The sequence below is a fragment of the Diabrotica virgifera genome, chromosome 9, assembly GCF_917563875.1.
Source record: "Diabrotica virgifera virgifera chromosome 9, PGI_DIABVI_V3a".
NCBI lineage: Eukaryota > Metazoa > Arthropoda > Insecta > Coleoptera > Chrysomelidae > Diabrotica > Diabrotica virgifera.
Genome location: NC_065451.1, coordinates 146186057 through 146212726, shown reverse-complemented (window position 1 = coordinate 146212726; position 26670 = coordinate 146186057). Strand labels below are relative to the sequence as shown.

The following is a 26670-nucleotide window of genomic DNA, read 5'->3' as shown; positions in this document are numbered from 1 at the left end:
GTGTCCCATTTAAAAAACACCAAGTTTAGTATTTTACGGCAAAAAACGGATTGGCCTATTGAATTAAGTACAAAACGCTGTATCTATGCCAACTTCTGTATACAGGGTGTCCGTAGATCCGCCCTTCATATTTAGTCACCTTAGAGTTTCTTTTTATTTTGAATTTTAGAATACAACGAACGGTAGTTACGAAGTTATGGAAGATGGTTCGCTAGCTATTGTGACTGGAACTTCACCTGAAAACATGCTAGATGGAATTATAGAAAATTCATTAGATACCGATGCCGCCTTATTGGAATTGGAAGAAAACAATGGTGTAGCAATTCAAGGCACTCATAGTATTGTTGAAAATATGATGTTATCAACTACTGATACTGAGAGTAGTAATTTGACTAACTTAAGTACTCCAACTTCCTCCAGCACAAGCTACACAAGCACGAATAAAAGAAATTTATTCGCTACATCTCAAGCTAGACCAGCCAAAAAATCAAAGAAAATCACCGACTATATGGACATATTACAAGAGTATGAAGAGGAGAAGATAAGCACTGCACTCGCCAAATTTATATTCGGCTGTAACTTACCATTTACTGTGGTAGAATCACCTCTCTTTAAAAATTTTATAAAAACGATCCGTCCTGCTTATTTAGACAAAATTCCTGGCCGGAAAAAACTTTGTACATCGCTTTTAAATAAGTGCTATGAAGACTGTATTGAGATTTCACGTAAAAAAGTGGAAACCGAGTCAGTCATTTTGTGTGACGGTTGGAAAAACTCATCTACTAATTCTAAAACGGTTGTGACAATGTTGCATAGTGCAGACGGAAAAAATGCCTTTCTTGATGCTTGGGATTTAACCACGGAGTCTGAGACTGGAGAAAAACTTGCCGAAATAATAACAGAATCTAAAAAAATTGCAAAAGAAAAATACGATGTAGATGCGTACGGTATAGTTTCGGATAATGCTAGTGCAATGATTAAAATGGGATCCCTCCTCAAGCACAACATGTGGCACTCTACGTGCAGTAGCCACACCGGCAACCTTTTAGCCAAAGACGTGCTGGATAAAAAGTTAGTCGACAATGTGGTCATTGTCCTCAAAGAATTTAAGCAACCAGATTTAGAAAAAATGATAGTTGATAAGGGAGGGCGCAGAATCAAATTGCCGGCCGAAACAAGATGGTGCTCTTACCGAGATTCTTTCGAAAGTCTCCTAGAAAATCTGGTATATATGAAACAAGTAGCCGCTGTAACGAAAAAAAAGATTAAGCCGAAAGTCAAGGAATTAATCTTCAACGATGAATTTGTGGATGAGATTCAACAGAACATAGAAATTTATGAACCCATTTGTAATCTGATCAATGTTTGTCAGAAATCTGACACATCTGTAGCAGATGCCGTTCATCTGTGGCTCAATTTGAATCTGCCAGATAACCTTAAAGAAAAATTGAAACACAGACAACAAATGGCGTTAAACGTGTACGCATTAACTGCGTACTATCTGCATCCGAAATATGAAAATTCCAAGCTTACGTCAGAGCACACTGGTATAATAACTCAGTTCTTACTCAGAAAGTTGTGCAATCAGGGCATAGAAGAATGGGACAAATTTAACACTAAATCGGGTAAGTCTTTCAGACAAAATTATCGCTCTTTTGATTTTTAATATATTAGGTTTACAATTTCAGAATATTCTCAACACTTTGGGAAAAAGGAGTTGAAAAGCCTCTAGTATTTTGGCGAGTGGTCAAACTGGAATGCCCAATTCTTGCTAAAATGGCTCTCAGACTTCTAAAAATGCCAGCCTCCTCAGCTCAAATCGAGAGACTCTTTTCAAATTGGGGACACATTCACAGTCTGATAAGAAATAGATTAACGTTCACTAATTCCAAGAAATTGGTACATATTTATGTTTCATTAAAGGGAGAGTATCCTGATAAAAATAGTTATGACCTGGACGAGGAAGAAATTGTAGATATGGACGGGGAAAGTACAACTATTTGATGTATTATTGGTTAAATGTTTTCTTTGGTTAAAAATTAGCAAAACCGCAAAATGTTGTAATGTTTTTATTATGCAGTCTCTGCCAAAGCACGAAGAGATTCAACACTGTTTCAGTAATTATTATACTATAATTATTATAATAAAGAGTTAGTAAAATTTAAAAAAAAGTAAACGAAATGTTAGGAAACAAGGTAAGGTTTCAATGTACTGAGATATGTTTGATTGTGGTTTTGAATCTTACCTCGTTTACTGACGTTTAGGTTTACGTTTCTTTTTAATTTTTTTAAACCTTTCTGTAAATGTTACGAGTTTACGAGTAACGATAGAAAATTAAAAATCTATGAAAATTTGTTTTGCTGGTTTTTTCTGGTTTTGCATCTATATGGTAATATTTTAGATTCATTACATTGCATTACTCTATCATGAGGTTTGCACATAATAAATTGTCTCTATATGAATCTATTTAAAATTCATTTACACTTGAAAAACCTGCAATCAAACAATTATGGAATATCCTATGAATTTGACAATCGCAAGTTAATAGTCAGGTTAAAAGTTTCAAAAGTTTGAGATTATTTGGTCTCTTTGCAACTTGTTGAAACATTAATGCATACTTTTTCAATAAGTCAGCGCAGCCAGATTAACCTAAAATTTCAAATTAGTGCGCACGGAACGTCATTCTGATCGTTTGCTAATTGTCGACATACTCGACATTGTCGACATTGGCAACAACTTTAAATCACTCGACATCGACATGATTGTCGACATGTCGACAATCGAATTGTCGACATGACATTATCGACACCGCCCATCCCTGCGTACGAGTGGTCGTTAAACCAATAACTTCTCATCTGTTGTTTTAAACATATGTTTAACATAATATATATATATATATATATATATATATATATATATATATATATATATATATAACATATAACATATATATATATATATATATATATATATATATATATATATATAACATATAACATATAACATATATATATATATATATATATATATATATATATATATATATATATATATATATATAAAATCTTGTTAATTTTGAGGTTGCAGTCATAAATTTCAGGGGGCAGGATAAGTAAAACTCTTAGTTATTATCAAGCTTTCGCAAAATTTATTTGCTTCTTCAAGATATGCTAAAAAAGTTTTAGTAAATACAATGAAATTAAGACGATAAAAAATATTGTACATAAAAGCATAAAAAACTTACAACGTGAGGTTAATCCATTAAATTTTTGGCGTACATAACAAAAAAATATATAAAATTCTTAATCTAATTTCTAATCTTCTACAATGCCTTAATTTTAGATAATTTAAAAAGAGAAAAATAATTTGACAATTTAATTTGAAATTTAGTATGTCAGAAAGACATTTGTATCTGTTTATTATATTTTATTTTAAGTTGCTAATAACTAGTTTTTTATTATTTCTTATCTGCGTACTTATTATAGAATTTATGGATATAAGTAATTTGTAAAATATTAGTTTTAGCAATAAAGTGGCGCCAAATTTGAAAATTTAATTTTGAATTTAGTCAGGCAATTTAGTATTTTTAAATTAAAATATTAGTTTTCGTAAGATAGAATGTAATTATAGATGGTGCTTAGTTTATCTATGTCAGTTTTTTTATTGACACATTGATATTTGTTGATGCATACCATTTCGAGAAATTCCCTTTTAATTAAGTTGTTTTCATGTTTTAGGATCGTTGTTTCATTAAAATTGAATGAATGATTTTTACTGATTGCATGATCTATTAATGCACATGTATTTTTGTTAAGTCTGAGGTCGCTTTTATGTGATGTTAGTATGCCTATTAGATTTCTGGATGTGTGTCCGATGTATGATTTATGACAACTTCCGCATGGTATATTGTAAACTAAATTTGAGCTTTCCATAATGCTAATAGGAGTTTTAGTTTTTGTATACAATGATGCCAATGTTTTTATATTTTTAATTGTAATTTTAATTTTATGAATTATGAAAGATTTCAAAATTTCAAATATACTTGCTGATATTGAAAGTACAATAACTAGATTTTCTGAAAATGAAAAAAACTTAGTCAGGGCACAATACACTAACATCATAACTAACTATTTACACAAAAATAAAGATAGTAATCATTTTTTAAATAGTTTATATCATGAATGTAAAAAATTCATTAAAGAACATCCTGAGATATATATTGTGAGAAGTGATAAAGGAAATGTAACTGTTGCAATGTACAAAGACGACTACTACACAAAAAGTTATGAACTTTTAAATGACACTAAATATTATAAAAAAAATACAAAATAATCCGACAAGTACCTTACAACAGAAAGCTAACAAAATAGTTTCTGAAATAAAAAATAAAAAAATGATCACCAAAGAAGAAGCCTCAGCTCTCACCATATATAACTCAGTTACACCACGGTTCTATGCACAACCAAAAATTCATAAACCTACTTTAACGATGCGACCAATTATATCATCAATTAATTCACCTAATAGTAAATTATCAAAATTTTTGAATGATATTCTTACAAGGTCATATAACTTAGATAATAGTTTCTCTATCCAAGATTCCTTTGAACTCAGTAATTTTATTAATAACTACCAACTACCAAACAATTATATTATAGTTAGTTTTGACGTTATATCTTTATTTACTAACCTGCCACTACATGTTATTAATGACAGCATAAACAGACACTGGGACGAAATCGAAATAAATTGCAAAATTAATAAAAAGACCTTTTTAAGCATTTTAGAATTCATTTTTGATTCTAATGTATTAATTTTTGATAATACATTCTATAAACAAATTTTTGGCACACCCATGGGTTCTAGCATATCATGCATATTATGTAATTATATACTGGATGATTTGGTCAGGGATTCTTTAAGTAAGTTGCCTTTTCAAGTTCCATTTATTAAACGCTTTGTAGATGACTTAATACTTACCTTACCTGCAGATAAAATAACAGAAACTTTAAACATTTTTAACAGCTATAATGAACATTTAAAATTTACACATGAAGAAGAAGTGGAAAACAGCATCCCATTTCTTGACATGAGAATTAAACGAAATTCAGAAAATGTATTAAGCACTGAAGGGTGCAGAAAACCTATAGTAAGTAATAGATTTATCAACTATCATTCACAGCATCCACCACATATGAAAATAAATTTAATAGTAGCTCTAAAAAACAGAATAAATAAATTATCCCATACTAGTAACATCAATAAAGGATTATTAGAACTTAAAGACATTTTATTGGAGAATTCGTATCCAATCAAACTAATAAACAATATTTTATTTAACAACCCTAATAATAGAAACATAAACATTAATCACACAACACAACCAAATAGCCAAAATTTGCAAACCCAATTTACTTTTACGTCACTACCTTATATACCAATATTAACACCTAAACTAACTAAAGTATTTTCAAACTATTCTCAAATTAAAATTACAATTAAAAATATAAAAACATTGGCATCATTGTATACAAAAACTAAAACTCCTATTAGCATTATGGAAAGCTCAAATGTAGTTTACAATATACCATGCGGAAGTTGTCATAAATCATACATCGGACACACATCCAGAAATCTAATAGGCAGACTAACATCACATAAAAGCGACCTCAGACTTAACAAAAATACATGTGCATTAATAGATCATGCAATCAGTAAAAATCATTCATTCAATTTTAATGAAACAACGATCCTAAAACATGAAAACAACTTAATTAAAAGGGAATTTCTCGAAATGGTATGCATCAACAAATATCAATGTGTCAATAAAAAAACTGACATAGATAAACTAAGCACCATCTATAATTACATTCTATCTTACGAAAACTAATATTTTAATTTAAAAATACTAAATTGCCTGACTAAATTCAAAATTAAATTTTCAAATTTGGCGCCACTTTATTGCTAAAACTAATATTTTACAAATTACTTATATCCATAAATTCTATAATAAGTACGCAGATAAGAAATAATAAAAAACTAGTTATTAGCAACTTAAAATAAAATATAATAAACAGATACAAATGTCTTTCTGACATACTAAATTTCAAATTAAATTGTCAAATTATTTTTCTCTTTTTAAATTATCTAAAATTAAGGCATTGTAGAAGATTAGAAATTAGATTAAGAATTTTATATATTTTTTTGTTATGTACGCCAAAAATTTAATGGATTAACCTCACGTTGTAAGTTTTTTATGCTTTTATGTACAATATTTTTTATCGTCTTAATTTCATTGTATTTACTAAAACTTTTTTAGCATATCTTGAAGAAGCAAATAAATTTTGCGAAAGCTTGATAATAACTAAGAGTTTTACTTATCCTGCCCCCTGAAATTTATGACTGCAACCTCAAAATTAACAAGATTTTACATAGTGTCAGTCAATATTACCTAACTGCTTTATATATATATATATATATATATATATATATATATATATATATATATATATATATATATTTATTATATTTTTGATTCGTCGTTCACAGACATTTTTACAATTTTTAAAAGATATTTTTGAAAAAGATTTATTGAAAATTGACTAACGATTTAATTAATATATTTTTTTTATTTGAATATATATTTACTGAAGATTTTTCTAATTGAAATATTTATTATATTTTTATTATTTTATTAAAAACTAAAAATGGCTCAAACAAATTTTCAACTAGTAAAATATCAAGCTGATGACATTCCTACTTTTGATGGCAACGCGAAACAATTAAATAGATTTATAAAATCATGCGAAAATTTTATAAATAATCACAGTAGAGAAGATGCCAATAATCCCATTAACATTTGTATTTTTGACACTATTTTAAGTAAACTAATAGGTAGAGCAGCCGACATAATCGCCTCAAGAACTGAACTAGACACTTGGGCAAAAGTTAAAGATAGTCTAATAGTTACTTTTTCGGACCAAAGATCGATTGATTGTTTAGTCCAGGACATTATTTCAATGAAACCAGAAAGAAATGAATCTCCCCAAAATTTCGGTTTGCGAATTCAAGACGCACGTAGCCTCCTATGTTCTAAAATAAATCTTTCAGATAATACATTAGAAGTGAAACTTTTAAAAATCGAACAATATGAAGACCTTTGTCTCAAAACTTTCATAAATGGATTAAATTATCATATGCAATTAGTCGTAAGACTTAAGAACCCAGATTCAATTGAACAAGCTATGGCATTCGCCAAAGAAGAGGAAAATTTCCTTAATTACAAAAATCGAAATAATAATTCTAGACGTTCTAATTTTAACAATACCCGTTCTAATAATAATACTCCAAGAAATTTAAATAATAATTTTCCAAACAGAAATAATTTGCAAAATAATTTTTCTAGTAATAATTACCAAAATCGTCCTTTTTATAATTCAAATTTTCAGCCTAGATATAATAATAATAATTTTCAAAATCGCCCTAATTTTTCTAATAATGGTTTTAATCCACCTAATAGACAATTTTCTAGACCATTTTCTAACGTATTTCGAAATGAGCCTTCTAATCAAACCCAAAATATCCGAAACAGAATATACCCTGAGCCAATGGATACATCATCCGATAATTTTAGTTTAAGAAGTAATTTCAGAAACGATCGCCGTGATCGTCGTCCTCCACAACAAAATAATTTATATAATCATGATGTAAGAAACGCAAATACAAGAAACTATAATAATTTAAGAAATGATGAATTGAATAGAAATAACGATAATCAGAATCATATTAGGCGCAGAAGAAATAGTGAAAATGTTCAAGAAATAGCCTCAACAAGTACAGTAACATAAATTTTAATGCAGTTAAAGAATATTATAAATTACCAAAAATAATTATTCCCGAAATAAATGCTACTGTTTTAATTGACACAGGTTCAGAACAAAGTTTTTTCAGACCAGATTTAGCAAACGAACTTTTTTCAAAATATATAGTTCCCGAACAATTTTTTGTGCAAACTGCACAAAATACTTCGTTTCACAATGAAACTATGACAATTCCAATATTCCCTTGTTTTAAAAATCCTGAATTTCACAAATTCTACCTTTTTGATTTTTCTCCCAATTTTGATGGCTTGCTAGGATGTAACTTTTTATCCCAAGTCCATGCTACTTTAGATTTTCAGAATTTTATTCTAAAGACTCCAATTACCGAACTTCCAATATTTTTTGTATCCCAAGATCCAAAGAAACAGAAATATTTCAAACCCAGTCAAATAACTATTCCACCCAGAACGTCTCAAAAAGTAAAAATTCCAGTTAATAGAAGATCTGGTACAGCAATTTTAAATTATACGAAAATTGGAGATGCAGAAATTCCCACATGTTTAATAAATATTAATAATCACTACGCTTATACTATGATAAATAATTTAGCAGAAACTCCAACGGAAATAAAATTTATAGAACCTTTTGATGTCGAATATATACAAGAAGAAAATTTAAATACTATACACTCTTATCATATAGAAGAAATGGATATTGATGAAAATGAACTAGATTATATACAAAAGGAAAATTTAAAGAAACTAAGACGCAATGCACTGCAGACCACTGCAATGAAGAAGAATATGAAGCAATAAATAAATTATGTTATGAATTTAGAGATATTTTTTATATAGAAGAAACGCCACTGAGTTTTACGAATGAAATAAAACATAAAATAGAATTAATAAATGATACGCCAGTATATACAAGAAATTATAGATACCCAGAAGTATATAAAAAAAGAAGTCAGTAGACAAATAAATGATATGTTAAAAAATGAATATTATACAATATTCCAACTCTCCCTTCAATTCACCGATATGGGTGATAGAAAAGAAAATGGACGCAAGTAATCAGAAAAAATATAGAATAGTAATAGACTATAGAAAACTAAATGAAAATACAGTAGAAAATAAATTTCCCTTGCCACTTATAGATAACATTCTAGATGGACTAGGAAGAGCCCAATATTTTTCTACTTTAGACTTAGCAAATGGATTTCATCAAATAGAAATGGAACCAGCAGATATACCAAAAACGGCATTCTCAACAGAAATAGGATATTATGAATTTTTACGTATGCCATTTGGATTAAAAAATGCCCCAGCTACTTTCCAAAAAGTCATGAACAATGTTTTAAGAGGATTTCAAAATGAAATATGTTATGTATATTTAGACGATATAATTGTTTTTTCCTCATCTTTGCAGGAACATATAAAAAGATTAAAGTTAATTTTTGAACGATTCAGGCAGTCAAATTTAAAGATGCAAATAGACAAATCAGAATTTTTAAGATCAGAAGTCGCATATTTAGGACATGTTATAACAAAAAACGGTGTACTACCAAACCCAGATAAAATAAAAGCAGTCAAGAATTTTCCAATACCCACTACTCAAAAAGAAATAAAGTCTTTCCTAGGTTTAGCAGGATATTATAGACGTTTTATTCAAAATTTTGCAAAAATAGCAAAACCTTTGACTATGTGTCTTAAGAAAAATGCCAAAGTTATTCACTCTCCAGAATTTATTCAGTCATTTAAGCATCTCAAAGACGTTTTAATTAATGCTCCAATTCTAAGATACCCAGATTTTTCTAAACCATTTATTTTAACCACGGACGCTTCAAATGTTGCCTTAGGTGCAATTCTTTCGCAGGGCACAGTTCCAAAAGACCTACCCGTAGCTTATGCATCACGAACCCTAAATCAAACAGCAAAAATACTCAACAATTGAAAAAGAACTTTTAGCCATTGTATGGGCATGTAAAACATTTAGACCTTATTTATATGGTAGAAAATTCGAAATATTATGTGACCACCAACCTTTAATTTGGTTATTTAATTTAAAAGAACCCAACTCCAAATTATTAAGATGGAGATTAAAATTAGAAGAATTTAACTATACTATTAAATATAAACCCGGAAAACATAATATTGCTGATCCTTTAAGTCGAATAAATTTAAACGCACTTGAAACAGAATCAGATGTATTAAACAACGCAGGAGATATAGATCTTGATATAGAAGAATTTTTAGCTGAAATTAATCCTGACTTTGTTGTCGACGAAAGTCTCTTAAATGAAACCTTGCAAATGCTTAATAATAATGAGCCTATTCAAAACCCACAAATAGATGAAACAGCAAACAGATTACAAAATACGAAGACAATGATAATTCTTCAAGTACAGAAACTGCCCGTAGTGCAGAATCTTCGCAAAACAATTTCTCCTTGTTAGATGAAATAATAAACAATAAGCCATATCTACTTATAATAAAAAGAAGTCCTTATCCATGAATATCATTCATGCAACCATATCAGCAGACGCAGAGATAGTAACGCAATTTTTAAAAGAAAATGTATGCAAAAACACATTATACGTGTACTTTTTATCTCAAGAATTACGACCTATATTTCAAGAAGTATGGAGAAAATACTTTACCAAATTAAAACTTATATAGTGTACCAAATTAGTTAATAATGTTTTACCGGAAGAAAGAATACAATTAATTAAATATAAACCCGAAGGAAACACTAATCACAGAGGAATCGAAGAAACCTTAAAAGCCTTAAAATTAAATTATTATTGGAAATCAATGAGAAAAGGCATAGCAATGTATTTTAATGAATGTGAAATATGCCAGAGAACAAAGTATAATAGAAATCCAAATAAAGAACCACTAGTTCTAGCTAATACTCCTTCAAAACCGTTTGAAATAATACACATAGATACTTATAAAGTTGGAAACGATACATTTTTGACAATCATAGATAAATTTTCAAAATATGGCCAAGCCTTACCATATTTTGGCACAGCGATATCAGCGTGTCAACAATTAGTACATTTCTTTTCATTTTTCGGTATTCCAAAACAAATTGTTGCCGACTGTGGCGGAGAATTCAAAAATGATGTTGTAGACGAATTATTAAAAACCCATAAAATAAAAATCCATTTTACTACCCCTTATCATCATGAATCTAATTCCCCAGTAGAAAGATTCCATTCTACGTTAACAGAACATTTAAGATTAATAAAAGAACAAGATAAAGATGCAGATAATATTTCTATTATGCCTTATGCCCTTATTGCCTATAATAGTACAATACATTCATCAACAGGTCATACGCCTTTTGAATTAATATCAGGACATACAGATAGTAACGGTCCTATGAGACTAATTCCCACTCAAGCTTATACCCCATATGTAAATGCACACAAAAATAATACAGAAACCCTTTATACAGCAGTACAGGAACAAAGTCAAAGACAAAAAGAAAGAATAACTGAGAAGAGAAATAAAAATAAAAAATCAAAAGATCCACCTTTAGGATCCAAAGTCTATAGAAAGACAGGAACTCGTAAAGGAAAATTAAGTAGAAAATTTAATGGACCTTATATATTAACTAAGATACTAGAAAACGGAAAAATTGAAATTGAAAATCCAAAGAATAAAAAGAAGATAATAGTACATATAAACGAAACTAAAATAATGCCTACAATTTCAGATACATCATCGGAATCTTCGGAGCGTACAACTTCAGCTTCGCCAGAACCGATCCAGTCAACTTCCATGATTTAACTTCGTACCCTTACTTAACACTTTGGCCGCCACGCCAAACTAGTGGAGGGTTCCGTTGGGCCACGACTTTTTTTTTCTTTAAACTATCTCTAAATTACTTAATTAACATAGTAAACAACATTTTTGACAAAAAATATTAGTGCGCATGTGTGTTTGGTGTGTGTGCCAAAAATATACACGCGGCCTAGAGAATGGAAAATGTCTCTGTGCGCCACGTGTATACTTTTGTATACACATTTAGGAAGGGACTTCCCACGTAGGAAGGGACTTCCCACGTGTAACCTTGACGAAAACGTTGATGACCAGTAATTCTGGAACACGAGAGAGATCGTCAGTTGTAAAGAAACATTCGCAACGTGCTTTTACATTAATTATTGTGCATAATGTCTTACGAGAAAGAACAACGGAGATTGCAGAGTTTATGGGATGACAATATGAGCGATGATACCGAGGATCCATATTACAACGACTCAGATAATGACCCTGTGTACCAACAAGAGAGTTCGAGTACTGGCAGTAGTGTACTGACTTTCAACGAACCCAGAAAAAAAAGACGTAGGATTGAGAAGCTGGAACTTGAAGGTTAGTAATTTTTTTCTTTTGTATATATATTGTATAAAATTTGACATTTTATTTACCGATTGTTTCAAATCATCACTCGGGGAATTTTATTATTTACCAAAGTTAGAACATCAAAACGAAACTCAAGATTGTTTCTCAATAGGTAATAAAAATTTAGTATCAAATATTAAAAAACTCATAATAATAGTTATTATGAGTTTTTTATTATTATTGCGGTATGAATGAATCGTCAAAGATATCTGCAATTTTTTTCCGACTAACAATAACACAAGGAATATGAACTACCTAGCGTAAAACTTTCCTAACCATGTTTTTTTTGTTTCAGAATCTGAGGATTCTGAAATAAATGAGTCGTCAAATGAGGAAGAGCAAGATGTTGTGTCGGATTGGGGCGTAGTTGTTGGAGATCCCAAAGACTTTGATTTTGATGGGGACATTGGTCTGGTGAAAGAAGTACAAGATATGAAAGGTGAAGATATATTTGCTTACTATAAATTATTTCTTGATGACGAGCTAATAAATACCTTAGTAACCGAAACCAATTTATACGCGGAACAAGCCATAATAAAAGCCATTACGGAAGAGACTCTCATGCCGTCCTCTAGACTAAGTAAATGGACCAACGTGACGTGCGAAGAAATGTATTGTTTCTTGGGTTTTCTGCTATGGATGGGTTTAGACAAAAAACCGAAAATCACAGATTATTGGAAACGTTCTGAAATTTATTGGTCTGAAGCGGCAAACCGAATGTCTCGAAACCGCTTTGAAAATATTCTAAGAATGTGGCATTTCGCTAACAATGAACACTGCGAAGAAGGAGACCGACTGGGCAAAATTCGATTCCTGGTTGACTCCCTAAATAAGAAGTTCAAGCAAGTTATCTTTCCTGACGAAAATGTCTGTATAGACGAAACAATGGTACCCTTCCGAGGGCGCTTAATTTTTCGACAATATGTCAAAGGAAAAAGGCATAAATTTGGAATTAAGCTTTTCAAACTATGTCTCCCTGGAGGGTATACTTACCATTGTAAAATATATTGCGGAACAGAAAAATCAAATGACATGCTGGTAGCCACGAAGATTGTTTTTGAACTTATGGGTAAGTGTCTTGATAAAGGCATGACTCTGTATACCGATAACTGGTATACCAGCACCGAGTTAGCCCAAAAATTACTTGAAAGAAAAACCCATCTTGTCGGGACACTCAGAAAAAATAGGAAAGGGATTCCAAAAGAAATTTTGTCAACAAAATTGAAAAAAGGCGAAATTATAGGCAGAGAGAAAGATGGCATAGTTTTATTCAAATGGAAAGATAAACGGGACGTGTTGATGCTCACAACAAAACATGATGAAACGCTAGTTGAAGTTCCGGGCAGAATAAATAAATTTAAACCCAAGGCAGTTGTTGATTATAACAAAGCAAAAACGTTTATTGATTTATCTGACCAGATGTCGTCATATTCAACTTCTGTAAGACGAAGTCTTAAATGGTACCGTAAAGTTGCAGTAGAATTAATTACTGGAACTTGTGTCGTAAATGCTTGTTATTTATTCAATAAAAACAATAACAAAGTAGATAAAAAACAAATAACAGAATTACGAGAAAGTTTATGTTTGAAAATGCTTGCTTTCGGAAAAAAAGAAAATCCTTTAGATTTTCAACTGCAAGATCAACTAAAACACAGATTGATCCCAACCGAAAAAAAAGGACGTTGTGCTATATGCTACAAAAAATATAAGGATGCCAATGGGCGAGTATACGCAACAAAAAATTCAAGACAAGTTAAAACCAAATGTGAAACTTGTGAGGAACATTTTATGTGTCTGGAATGCTTTTTTGACAATCATATTTCTAATAGAAAATAATGTTTTTTTATTTTTTTCTTTCTTTTATTATGTAAAATTTTTTGTTAACTTTTTTTAATTGTTCGTAAAACTTTTGTAATAAATAGCTTATTTTTAGTTATTATTTGCCATTTGAATAATCAAGGTTGCCGCGTTACTTCTTCTTCTTCTTCTTCTTCTATACTATATGTGATAAATAGTATAAAACGGTAACAGGTAAACAAATCGTAATAAAAAAAGTAAACTTTTTAATTTCCTGCTGCTAAGTATATTTTTAGGTAGCCTGCAGCCACGTCAGTTAACTACCCATTAGAAATACATATATATTGAGCTCTTTGAATATACACATGGCTCCAACCAAAACTTTGCATGTGTATCTAAAAGTATACACGCAGCGATTTTGACCCTCGCGTGTGTATACTTTTGGATACACACGGCGGCCAAAGTGTTAAATACCACTTACTCAACACACACACTACACATTACTCCCCTGACTTAGTGATAAGTTATACAATTACGTGGATAAAGGTTCTAGTTCTAAACCAAAGCCAGAATCAGAGAAAAAAAAAACTTCGTACCCAGGACTTCTACCATTTAAGCTAGGTACATCTAAAATTATTTCGACCCACTGGTCTTTTATACAAATTTACAATTTAACAAATGTTATTTCCCAATTTTCCTTATTGAAAAGTCAAGCAAAACAACTATATACTAGTTTTAAAAATCAGACAGATTATCATCCAGAATTTGAAAATTCTTTTATACCCTTGCTTTCGATGCAAAACAGAATAGAAAATCAAATTTATCAAATTAATCCCCCTTTATATTCACAAAGAGAGAACAGAGTAAAAAGAGGAATTCTAAATCCTTTAGGTTCACTTATAAAATGTATCACTGGAAATATGGACCAAGATGATGCAGAGAAAATAGAATTTGAGATTAAACAGTTACAAGAAAATCAGAACAAATTAAAAATTAATTCATTGAAACAATTGTCTTTGCTACAAAAAAGTATAAATTCATTTAATAATGTAATCAGTAATATATCACACAATCAAATGATTTTAAAATCCAAAATTGAAACTATTGAGAAGAAAATAGCCCTATTAGACAATAATGTATTTAACTATATGCAGTCATTTATGATAATCAATCAGATAACTTTATTATACCAAACTATTTATGATATTTTCGAAAAGATAGAAACCGCAATTTCTTTTGCCAAAATAAATACTTTGCATAACTCAATTGTAAATCCGATAGAACTTTTAGAGGAAATAAATAAAGCAAAAATGCAAACAAAGTCAATACTAATGCCTTTTGAGCCAGTTTTAGAAAATGTTCTTAAATATGAAAAGATAATAAATATCAAAAGTAAATTCAGTAATAACATTTATACTAGAGATCCCATTAGTGGAATCAGAAATATATGATTATTATCAATTATTCCCTGTTCCTACCCATATGAATTTATCCAAGTATTTTATACACCTTCCTTATAAACCATTCCTGGCACTTAACGATATCAGTTATATATACATGGACAATTTGTGCATAAATATAGACTAAGATGAATATATATGCAAAAGACATAATAAGTTTTTAATCAGTGAAAAAGCCCCTTGTGCAGTGCAATTAAAGGGGGGTATGGTTTGAAATATTAAATTTTTTTTATTATTTCAAATAAAAGTGCATACTTTCAAGAATATACTCTGAAAATTTCAAAATAATCGGAGTAAAATTACCAGAGATACAGGGTGTTGAATATCCCTACCTTCGACTCGCTTTGCCGCGACTTCGCACCAGCACGCTTGAGCGTAGTGAGAAACGTTAAACAACTGTTCGCCTTCTCTTTTGTAGATTATTCCTCGATTCAAAAAACATATTCCAATGTGCATCACTTTACGATTTGGCAGACAAATAAGAAGATGAAGATGCAGTTGTCAAAACTTTAAACGCATTTTTCTCAAAACTGCTTTTTCAAATTCGGTGGACATTGTAACTGAAAAACTACTAGGCCGATCTACCTGATATTTTGCACATAATTTCTTTAGATATTTCATGAGGTAACAACGTCGAGATATTTTTCTTTTTTTGCTTATTTTTTGTTCAACAATAATAAATCTGTTGATTTTCGCAAAATTTTTACCAAAAATTTAATTTTTTTGATTTCTGAGTGATACCAAAAATTCAAAAATCATTAAAAATAAAAAAACTCGACGTTTTGACCTCGCGAAACTCATAAGCTAATAAAATCTTTTTCAATTTTTTGTTTCGTATGATCGAGTGTCGAGTTCTGATGTCCACCGCAAAATCCATTTTTTTGTGAGCTGCCTGTCAAAATTTGTCACCAATGGATTATTTTTCAATATTTTTGGATTGAATTTTTTTCTAACATATTCTTTGAATTGTACTGAATATGCTTATTTAATTTAAAAATAAAATAATTCTACCATAGCTTCGAAAAAAATTCACAAAAATGTGCTTGATATGTTGATTTCAAACCATACCCCCTCCTTAATAAACTATAAATCTAATCTTTTTACGTGTCAACCTTTTGAAGTAAGAATAAATAAGATAGAGTCCACCAGAGTCCAAGATGGAAAATGGATCATCACAGTGCCTAAAGCAGAATTAGCCATTATTGAGTGTCCAAACTCAAAAGAAAATATACCAGTTCACGGTAGCTATTTATTAGAGTCAATGCCTGAGTGCCAAATAAAAATTAAAAACGAGATTTTCAGAACAGAGAAAAAGAATAGAATAAATTTTGTTAAAATAAATCTTCCTAAAATTAATCCTTCAATTAATATTTTCCAAAATAATACTATCGATTTTTCACCAATGAACCTTAATACAATTAACCTTAAAGAAACTAGAGAAATTCAAGAAAAGTTAAAGACACAAAAAGAGAATTTAGAAGACATTAATACGACGATATATTATAGACGAACAAGTTTTTGGACAATTTTCATTTATATAATAATTTTTATTTTAATATTGTATTGTTTATTTAAATATTGCAACAGAGTTCGTCTAAGAATAAAAGAAAGAAGAAACGAAGAGGACCCCAAAAGCAGAAAAGCAGAGCATCCCTTATTCGTTGTGTAAGAAGCACATTCCAAGGATATGCTTCTTTCTGAGGGTGGAGGTGTTACAACCCTGTAACTCAATAGATCCAGCAGGTGGAAGGTGACGCATGAGGAACTTATAAATAGAGGTGTTTGTCATTTTATTATTCAGTTTCGAAGATTGAGTTTCGAAGTTTGTAGATTTGTTTGTACTAAGAACTTGTAATTTAAAAAATAAAATTGTTTTTTAAAAAAGCGTTTTCCCGTTCGAAAACCATATTTCTATCCGTTAAAACCAACATTTTAGTCTTGTTTGTGTACATTTCTACATGTTTCACTTATAAACATACCGCTAACGCATATTTTTAACTTAACCACAATGTTTTTGTTGTTTGTGCATTATAAAGTTTTGTCTTTGGATTCGAAGCCAATTTTTCAAACAGTTGTTTGTAGGATTAATAATTATCTAGAGTTTACAATTTTATCGTAAGTACATTTTAATCTAACGGCTAATGTACATGAAATCCTTATTTTCCTTTGTGAAAAATAGTTATTTTTATTTCAGATTTTCAAGATAGTCATGTGCTATGTTCCAGATTGCAAACATATACTGATAAACAAAACTGCAAGTTTTTTCGTTTCCCTACAGATCCTTCTGTAAAACAAAAATGGGTATCTCTAATAAGGTATTTTGTTTTTTCTCTCATTAAAATTGATTGTAAATTAACTTTAATTGTAGGAGAGGTGATAACCAGCCAACTATGAACAGCTTGGTGTGTAGCTGTCATTTCCGTAATGGGGACATAACGAGTTTGCCAACCATTTTCAAAAGGAGTGAGGATAAATTATTTACATTCGAGTCGCCCGATTCAAAGAAATAGCTATTTGTATAACAAGGGAGGAAAGTGCTACTTTTTCTCCCGAGAATGAAGTTTATTGCCCGACGCGTAGCGGAGGGCAGTAATCATTCAAGGGAGGAAAAGGCACTTTACTCCCATGTTATACATAAGGTTTTTCCACCTTCCTCAAATAACAAGTCATTTTTTCATTTTTACTTTATTTATGTAACTAACCAACAAAATTTATTAGAGAACCAAAACTAACAAGTAGGTACATTATAACTGTCAAATACAAGTCAAATTATTAATGTAAACATTGGTGGCGTTCAGCGGCGAAAGAGCATAAAGTGATCATGTAGGATCACAAGTCGCTCCTTCACGCTGAACGACCTTTGCGTTCTGCGCTACATCGAATTTACATCGAAAATGTAGCGGAGCGGTCGCCATGTTTTGGAACGCCTTTTGAGTGTAATACTTCGAGTGTAGCATAAAATGACGCATGCGTAAAAGCAATTAACGTACTTTTAGCGCCAATTTTCGTTCCTATTTTGAGTTTTTGAGGTTATGTTATTATTGTATTTGTATTTATTATTTTTCAAGAAGTGTTGTGCCCTTCTTTCATCTTTCATTTGTGTTTATTTTTTTTTAAATCAAACAGCTTGAAAATGACCAGTCGATATTATTATTACAATAATGAAGAGTACGAAATAAAAGCCACGGCAGAACAACATTGTAAGCTTCAAAATGGTAAGAAAAGAGTCATAATTATCACTTTGCATTTTATAGGTACCTACAACTAACTAAAAACGTATAGGTACATATTTACATTCTGCGAACCTTTAATATATTTACCTAATTCAAGTTTTTTTTAGTTACTAAATTAAAAATTTATTTTTTCTAGATTTACAGTTCTTCTTAAGTTGTGTAGGAGTAGAAGAAAGTGAGGGCGAAGTTCTCGTTGTTGGGGAAGAAGTTGTTGAAGATGTAAAAGAAAACATTTCTCAGAATGAAAAACGTAAGTAACCTACCACCATTTCTCTTGTACACAAAATAAAAATTAATGTTAATTTTTATATTAGTAAAGGCCCTGTAACACTATACATTTATTTGTATCGTTTCTGATATGTTAAAACAATGCATACAAGTGTCATACCAACGAATATATCACACCCTCAGTGCAAAACTGTTGTAAGTCAAAAATTTTATGAAAATGAAGTAATCATGGCATTCGCTTGTAAACATGCATATCTATCCCATGTAAAACTTTAGTAACTTTCAAATGCTCAACCGGCCAAATATCAGAACTATCACACCGATAATAGCACGAAAATAAACAAAATCGTCTTTATCTCGAAACTTACTTATTTTGACTTACAACAGTCTTGCACTGAGGGTGCGAATACTCTCCTAGAAAGGTACTGCCCTGTAACGTTTTAGCATAGGATTTTGCGTTCCAACTGAGTAGATGCCATGGAGGTGCATAGACCTGACAAAGACTACAACAGCTTACATGATCTCACCACCACCCGCACTGTGGCTGCAACATCCCTCGTCAACAAGCCTGCTGATAAACATTACCATCTGTTCCGTATAAAAGCTTGTTCTAGGAGCTATATTATATTCTTTGGTCATACACTGGTGCAAGTTCTTTTATCAGAAACTGTACAAGAATTTGTGTCTGTATTATTTATAAATTTTTTATTGATACTTAATATAGACTACTGTTAGCTAGCTACGTAGCTTCTAGTAAAGTTCAAGTAAAAGCTCCATAGTAAAAATTCTGGTTAACATTATATGTTAAATTTATAAGTTTTTAAAAGTTTAAAAAATTTATAAAATCTTTAAAATCAGCTGTAGACGCAGTACTACCATACCAAAGTAACGTGACACAGGGTTGCAAACAAAATTTTGATCAATTTTCGATAAAAGAACTTGCATAGTATCTCACAAGGCACAAATGTATGTGCAAGAAACGATGCTAGAAAATGTATATAACTTTCTAATATCAGAATATTCTTTTATATTCCTTTTCATAGGACTGAGTAGTATGCTCGTCATTTTCCCTTGTCGAGAATGCTCAGCTTTTGCAATAACCCTCTTCTGGGTCCATTCTGTCCTAACAACATCTTCAAAAGGCAACTTAGGAGTTTAATGATTTAAATATTTGATATTTTTCCCCTTCTGTGATTTGATATACTGTATTATTTTATAAATTTTATTATTTGTCTTTTATTCGATGATTTTTGATATTTTTTGTACATGATCTATACTTTTACTTTTTTTGTATTCTTTTGTAAATGGTTCTACCGTTAAAATAAATAAATAAATAAGAAATACTACGAGAAAATGCATAGTGTCATATGGCCTTAATAACCAACTAAGTAAGAGAATAAGTAAAATATCTTATAATCTTTTTTCAGAATCAAGTGTGTGGAATCAGGCAACTGTTAATCTATTGATTAACAGTTACAGAGAATTGAAAGAGGAGTTTAGAAATCCTAAAACAAAGAAAAAGGCGTTATGGTCGCAAATAAAAACAAACTTTGAAAAATTAGGATATTCTATGTCGGAGGACTTATTAGATAGAAAATGGAGAAATTTAAAAAAGCAATACAAGCTTGCTAAAGATAACATTAAAGGAACAGGGAAGGCCAGGATTACATGGGAATATTATGATATTTTAACCGAAATATTTGAAGATGATGCCAGCATAAACTTGCCTCCGGTTGTTGAAAGTGCAAGACCGGAAAAAGCATCAACCTCAAATGCAGAGATTACTAACAGTATATGTGCTACATTCAAGGCACATGCATCTACTTCAAATGCCAGTGCCAGTACCAGTTTGGATTTTACACCGTTGGAGCTAATGGAAACAGCTACCATTGTAGAAGGGAGCCTTAAAAATTCAATAGCAGTATCTACTTCATCTCTCTCCAAAGTAAGTAAAGCTGAATCCTTAAAGAGAAAAGGCAACCAGAAAGAATCTCCATATAATATGAAAAAGAGGAAGTTGGCTGCAGAAACCAAAAGAACAGAGGTGATAAAAATACATGCAGAATCCATAGAGAAGTATACAGCAGAGTTAAAAAGAGCCAACGACATGCAGGAGAGAAAGATACTAGCTATGGAAAAAACCAATGAACTTTTGGAAAAATTAATTGCAAATAAAAAGTAAATATTGCTTTGTGTAATAAACGTTTTTTAATATTTTTGTATTGATTTTATTTTACATAACAAATATTTCATATCGCTGGTGATGTGACAATGCCTCCTAATCTGCTTTTTCATGAGTTATGTAGGAGAGACAAAACTTTTTTTAGGGTCACCTCATGTTTTCATGTATCTTTTGACTTGTTTTGTAGTAGATTCAACTATTTATTTACTACAAAACAAGTAAAAACCTTAAATATGAAAACAGGAGGCGACCCTAAAAAAGGTTTTTCATTTCTCCTACAAAACTCATGAAAAGGCAGATAGGAAGTATTGTCACATCACCTCACAGACGATATTTAGTAGTATGAAAGGTGTAATGTCATACTTTCTTTCTTTCTACTCTTCTCTTCCATTCTTTTCTGCCATTATTTTTAATTCCTCGAGTGATTTTCCTTTAACTTTTCCTGCCTTTACTACTTACTGTATAAATAATTGTTTTCTTGATCTGAACTTTTCTTGTAATTCTGTTGAGTTGCATCCTCTTCAAATGCCCATACTTATTCATTTGTCTCTTACTAATTATTGGTTCTTGGTTGGCCATTCTCCTAATAGTCTCGTTGCTTAATCTATTCCATTTTGTCTTTCAAACTATCCTTCTTAAATGTCTCATCTCCATTGCATTTATTCTGCTCTTATGTTTTTCCAGAATTGTCCAGTTTTCATTTCCATAGAGCACAGTCGGTATCACTATTGTGTTATATATGTTTATTTTTGCCTCTATTGCGAGTTCTCTTTTTCTCAGTATTGGGGCTAAAGCATAGTATAACTTGTTAGATTTATTTGCTCTATTTGTTATTTCCCAGTATGTTTTTCCATAGTTAGCAGTACTTTCCAGGTATTCGTAAGTTGTAACTATTTTCAGTTCTGAGTTTTTGCATTTTATCTTTATTTTATTTTCTTCTTTGCCGTTGATTATCATTATCTTACTTTTTTCTTCGTTTATTTCCTTTTTTAGTTCTTCTATTTCCTCTACCCATATATCCATTAGTTTCTGCATTTTGTTCTCGGAATCTGCTATTAGTGCTATGTCGTCAGTTGTAATCTATGGTATCCTATTATTGTCTGTAGTTGGTTGGTTCTTGCTTTAGTTTTTCTTATTAATTCATTCATTACGATTATGAAAAGCAAAGGGCTGAGACTATCTCCTTGTTTAATACCTCTCTTCCAATTAAATTCTTCTGATCGTTCCCCTGTTATTTGTACTCTTCCTTTTACCTCTTTGTAAGTGTAATATCATATTAAAAATTATTTTTATCTCTATGTAGAAAAGGTTAGACTTTATATAAGCAAAATTTGAGTATACAGTCGAACCCGCTTATTGGAATAGCCTTCGTGCCAATCAAAAGTATTCCTATAACCGGGATATTCTAATAACCGATCATTGGTCGCTAGTAGAAACGTTTCCGGACCTCTAATTTTTATTCCTTAAACCGGGATATTCCTTTAAGAGGTATTCTAATAAGCGGGTTTGACTGTATAAGCAAATAGAAACAAAAATGATATTTAAGTTCAAACCAACATTTTAATTATTTTCAAACTTATTTACAAAATTTTGTGAACGTCTCAAGAATAAAGTGAATAAGAAAATAGAAATGAAATCTAAGATTTTAATGATTTTTAAACATAAAAGTTAGTAGGAACAGAAATAAAATAAAATCTCAAGTCTCAAAGTAACATTTTAATTATTTCTAAATATATTTACAAAATGATTTCTTTTGAGAACAGCCTCATTTTCTTCTTCAATTCTCTCATTTTCAACATTGTCAAAAACTATGTTTTCTTCGTCATCTTCCTGTACATTTACTTCTTCCTTGTGTAATATGATAAAGTTATGTAAAACACAAGCTGCAGCCACAATATCACTGGCAAAAGTCGGACTGGCAACTTCCAAAAACTTTAACCTTCGAAATTTATTTTTTAATAATCCAAAAGCTCTTTCTATAATTGACCTAATACAACTCAATTTTTCGTTATATCTATTTTGGTCTACATTTAAATGGCCATTATCTCTGAATGGAGTCATTAAGTTTACTAGCAACGGGTAAGCTGAGTCTCCAAGTATGTGTTGATTATTGGTCAACAAAGGAGCATCTTGGGATGTTAATCTCTGAAATAATTGACTATTGCGAAAGACACGAGCATCATGAACTCTTCCTGGCATACCTACATTAATATCAAGAAAGAGCATTTGGTGATCACATACACCTAAAAATTATTAGTTGTTAATGTCAAAACTTATATTTAATATTTCTTTTTTACCTTGTAAAATAATGGAATGAAATTGTTTCCTATTGTAGTAATCATGTCCATTATTTGCTGGTTGTTTTATAGGAATATGACAACCATCGATAGCTCCTACAACCCCAGAAAAGCCATTTGATCTTTCATTAAAAACCTAAAAATTAGTTTCACTTAATTTAAATTACTAATTATATAATGTATTATTATTTACCCTCATACTATTTTCATGATTGTTAGGCCATAAAATTAATTGGAACCTTAAGTGTTTCAATATGGCTACAATTTCTTTAAATATAAAATGGCCAGTTCCTTTTGACAAGCCAAATCTGTCCCCTGCAGCTAAAAAACACTCCGGTTTTGCCAACATCCATACAGTAAATAGCAGTTTTTTCTCAAGGGGAATTAATGCATTTTCTGACACCATACCTTGATTGCCAACCAACTCTAATAATTGCTAAAAATAATTGTTTTTTTTTATATGAATTAGACTTTACAAAAATGTAATAGGTACCTGAAACACTGCTCTACTCATGCGAAAATGTTCAACAAATAAATCTTCAAAGTAGCGAGGAATTACTTCTTCGTAGAAATCTTCATTCCTTGGAATTACTCGTCGCCTATCCCCATTTTCTTCTCTTACTATCTCCAATAAATTGGGAGGAATTACATTAGGCACTGGTACATCATCATCATTAATTAAATTAAGTAAGATGTTTTCATACATTTCCTCTTCAACAATATTTTGGAATTCCATTCTTCTTGATAAAACCTAACAAAGGCAGGAAGTGAAGCAGATTTATAAAGGTACAATGTATAGTATATAATGTTACCTGGTGGAAAATAAAACAATATCTAGATGATCTGATATCCGATAATTAATTCTTTTTTCTTTTGAGACTTCGAGTGTTCGAGTCTACCAGTAGACAAAAACACGACAAAAATACAATAAATAAAGTTTGGTTAAGGTCTTGACAGTTAAAGAAAATATTTGACATTTGACAAACAAATTGGAGCAGGAAATGTAGCGGAATATAAAGAGCAGTTCATTCGATGTATCAGTAGCGTAAATTGATCATGCACCGCTGAACGCGCCCATTGTTAAATCAAAATAACAATTTACTGTTTTTTACCATTCTGCAAAATACAGGGTGTTTTATAAATAAACGTTAAAATGTATAGATACTTACGTAATAGAAATAGATATTGTACAGGGCGTCAATAAGTTATATTTCATGAATGAAATACCATGACGTCACTTTTACTTTTCATCCTTAGGGAGGAAAAGTACAACTTTGCTCCCTACAAACAGGTCCGGAAAAGTATACTTTCGGTAGAGGTAGGTGGAAAAGGTTATTTTCATATAATTACCAAATTTTGCTTTATTCTAAATTTTGAAAGATTTTTAATGGCCGTGTATAAAATGAAAAATAAGTATACTTAACACATTCGCGGACATGTATCAGATGTAGACACGTCTTCTTATGGAGAAAGTGACTTCATATGCAGTCATGTCCGTGAATGTGTTAATGAAATATCAGTCAAGTTAAAATACTTTTAAATAAATACTGAATAACTATTTCAGGGGCAACGGTACCCACAACGTACCACAATAAAATTGACTGAAATGGGCAGTGGTACAAATTTTGTACCGCATTTACATTAATTTTCTCTAATCCTGCCCACTTAAGGTAAAATTTGCTGTAGCATTTCTGCCCCTGAAAGAGTTAATGCCTGGTCGCAGTAACAAATGTTAAGCTCCAGCAATCTAAGCAATGCAAGTGGCAATCCATTGGGGCAAGCCGAAAATTGATCTTAGACTCAATGGTGCCACGTGTATGTTTCGTAAGCTGAGCTTAAAACTTTTGCTGCACTCCTATTTTGAACACGTTAGTGCTGTGCGCAACACTCGTTGAAGCAGAATTAAATACCTGCAAAAGCTCGCATCCTCGTAGAGTGCATCTGACCCAAAACTGATTGGACTCAGATCCGCGTTTTGTGCAGCGAAAGTGTTAAGGTACGTCTTAATAATTATAAGCTTAAAATCTGTTGGCAACCAGGCATTACTTGACCAATACTTATTTTTCATTTTATATTAATGACATATTTTTATTCTTCAGAAAATCACAAGAAAAACGTCCAGTTTCAACATTCAATTCATTACTTGGTGAGATGGAACCTCAACCATCAACTTCTAAAGCTAGAGATGTCACAGAGGCAGATTGTTCATCCTCAAGACAGGAATGCACATCAGAGAGCCGTAGCTCATCAACAAAAATGTCTTCAAATTTAAAAGGAACTGCTCAACAAGAAGCAGAACTATACTTCTTACAAAAGAATGTTGATGAAGCACATGAAAGGTTAAATAAGCTCACCATTTCATTTAGCTTTACCCATATACAAAATGATGATAAACTAATCAACATGTACACTGGTATGCCAAACAAATATCGTCGGTATACTGCAAAAACTGACCAAGGCAAATTTTGTCAGTTTTGAGTTAACTTGACTAAGTCACTAAGAAACGTTAGTTTTACCATAAAAATTGACCAAGTCGTTTAAACGTAACACAACCGTCAAACAAAACTCGTCTATAATGACTATGTGCATAAGACAATTTTTTGCTACCTACAAAACGGACTAAGTCAACTTAGTCACTTTTGGCTGTCAGCAGATTGCACTTGTCCGTTTATTGCATATCGTTAGTTTATGATTCAGAACTGTTTACGACTTAAAAAAAAGCACGATATTTTATACTTTAGCAGTAAGATTTATAAAGTATATTGCAAATACCACCCTCAGATGTGTCACAACTATACTTATTCTTTTAAATTGAGTGTTTACAACTTAACAATCTATGAAGCGGCACCTCCAAATAATGCGCTATGTTATACTTGGACAGAGATTAATGGATAGACAACGTGGAAGCTCTGAAATTGGAATAGCATTGATCAAGTTGATAAAAACTCTGCAATCACATGATCAAAAGGCATCACAGAGATCAGTTTATATTCTGACTTATCAGAGATTTTTATATTCGTTCATTTCCGCATTAATTAGTATGTTGTTGTAACACACACATTAAGATTTTGCAGCATAATTTTATGGAGAAAGGACATTCGTACATGGAGGTAAACTCAATGGACAGTGCCATATAGTCTGTTAATAAAAATGTTTGTGTGTGCCATTTTTACAATGAACGATCTGTTGAAGATTTTCAAGCTAGAACGTTCTACAAGACGCAACAAAAAGAATGGTGCCTACA

The 26670-nt window shown here is 31.0% G+C and overlaps 3 protein-coding genes across 3 annotated transcripts; 2 read left to right on the top strand and 1 right to left on the bottom strand.

Moving 5' to 3' along the window:
* The first annotated feature begins 11637 nt into the window (after positions 1 to 11637).
* LOC126892711 (piggyBac transposable element-derived protein 4-like) lies at positions 11638 to 14190 on the top strand. Its single transcript, XM_050662344.1, has 2 exons — positions 11638 to 12199; positions 12525 to 14190. The coding sequence occupies exons 1-2, from the start codon at positions 12001 to 12003 to the stop codon at positions 14063 to 14065; spliced, it is 1740 nt and encodes a 579-aa protein (XP_050518301.1). The 5' UTR covers positions 11638 to 12000; the 3' UTR covers positions 14066 to 14190.
* Positions 14191 to 18273: 4083 nt separating this feature from the next.
* LOC126892710 (uncharacterized) lies at positions 18274 to 21165 on the top strand. Its single transcript, XM_050662343.1, has 3 exons — positions 18274 to 18701; positions 18856 to 18969; positions 20375 to 21165. Exons 1-3 carry the CDS (start codon positions 18620 to 18622, stop codon positions 21127 to 21129), a joined length of 951 nt encoding a protein of 316 aa, XP_050518300.1. The 5' UTR covers positions 18274 to 18619; the 3' UTR covers positions 21130 to 21165.
* A 1660-nt stretch (positions 21166 to 22825) lies between these two features.
* LOC126892709 (putative nuclease HARBI1) lies at positions 22826 to 24504 on the bottom strand. The gene is made up of 5 exons (XM_050662341.1): positions 24239 to 24504; positions 23920 to 24177; positions 23620 to 23862; positions 23427 to 23562; positions 22826 to 23372 (listed from the first exon to the last, which is right to left on the bottom strand). Exons 2-5 carry the CDS (start codon positions 24160 to 24162, stop codon positions 22846 to 22848), a joined length of 1149 nt encoding a protein of 382 aa, XP_050518298.1. The 5' UTR covers positions 24163 to 24177; positions 24239 to 24504; the 3' UTR covers positions 22826 to 22845.
* Between the last annotated feature and the right edge of the window lie 2166 nt (positions 24505 to 26670).

What these genes read in the sequence shown, in the direction of transcription:
- LOC126892710 (XM_050662343.1), top strand. Translation starts at nt 18,620, where the DNA reads ATGACCAGTCGATATTATTATTACAATAATGAAGAGTACGAAATAAAA. An exon ending in ACATTGTAAGCTTCAAAATG is followed by an intron (nt 18,702 to 18,855) that starts GTAAGAAAAGAG and finishes TATTTTTTCTAG; the next exon opens with ATTTACAGTTCTTCTTAAGT. An exon ending in CATTTCTCAGAATGAAAAAC is followed by an intron (nt 18,970 to 20,374) that starts GTAAGTAACCTA and finishes ATCTTTTTTCAG; the next exon opens with AATCAAGTGTGTGGAATCAG.
- LOC126892711 (XM_050662344.1), top strand. Translation starts at nt 12,001, where the DNA reads ATGTCTTACGAGAAAGAACAACGGAGATTGCAGAGTTTATGGGATGAC. An exon ending in TGAGAAGCTGGAACTTGAAG is followed by an intron (nt 12,200 to 12,524) that starts GTTAGTAATTTT and finishes TTTTTGTTTCAG; the next exon opens with AATCTGAGGATTCTGAAATA.
- LOC126892709 (XM_050662341.1), bottom strand. Translation starts at nt 24,162, where the DNA reads ATGGAATTCCAAAATATTGTTGAAGAGGAAATGTATGAAAACATCTTA. An exon ending in ATCATGAAAATAGTATGAGG is followed by an intron (nt 23,563 to 23,619) that starts GTAAATAATAAT and finishes ACTAATTTTTAG; the next exon opens with GTTTTTAATGAAAGATCAAA. An exon ending in TCATTCCATTATTTTACAAG is followed by an intron (nt 23,373 to 23,426) that starts GTAAAAAAGAAA and finishes AATAATTTTTAG; the next exon opens with GTGTATGTGATCACCAAATG.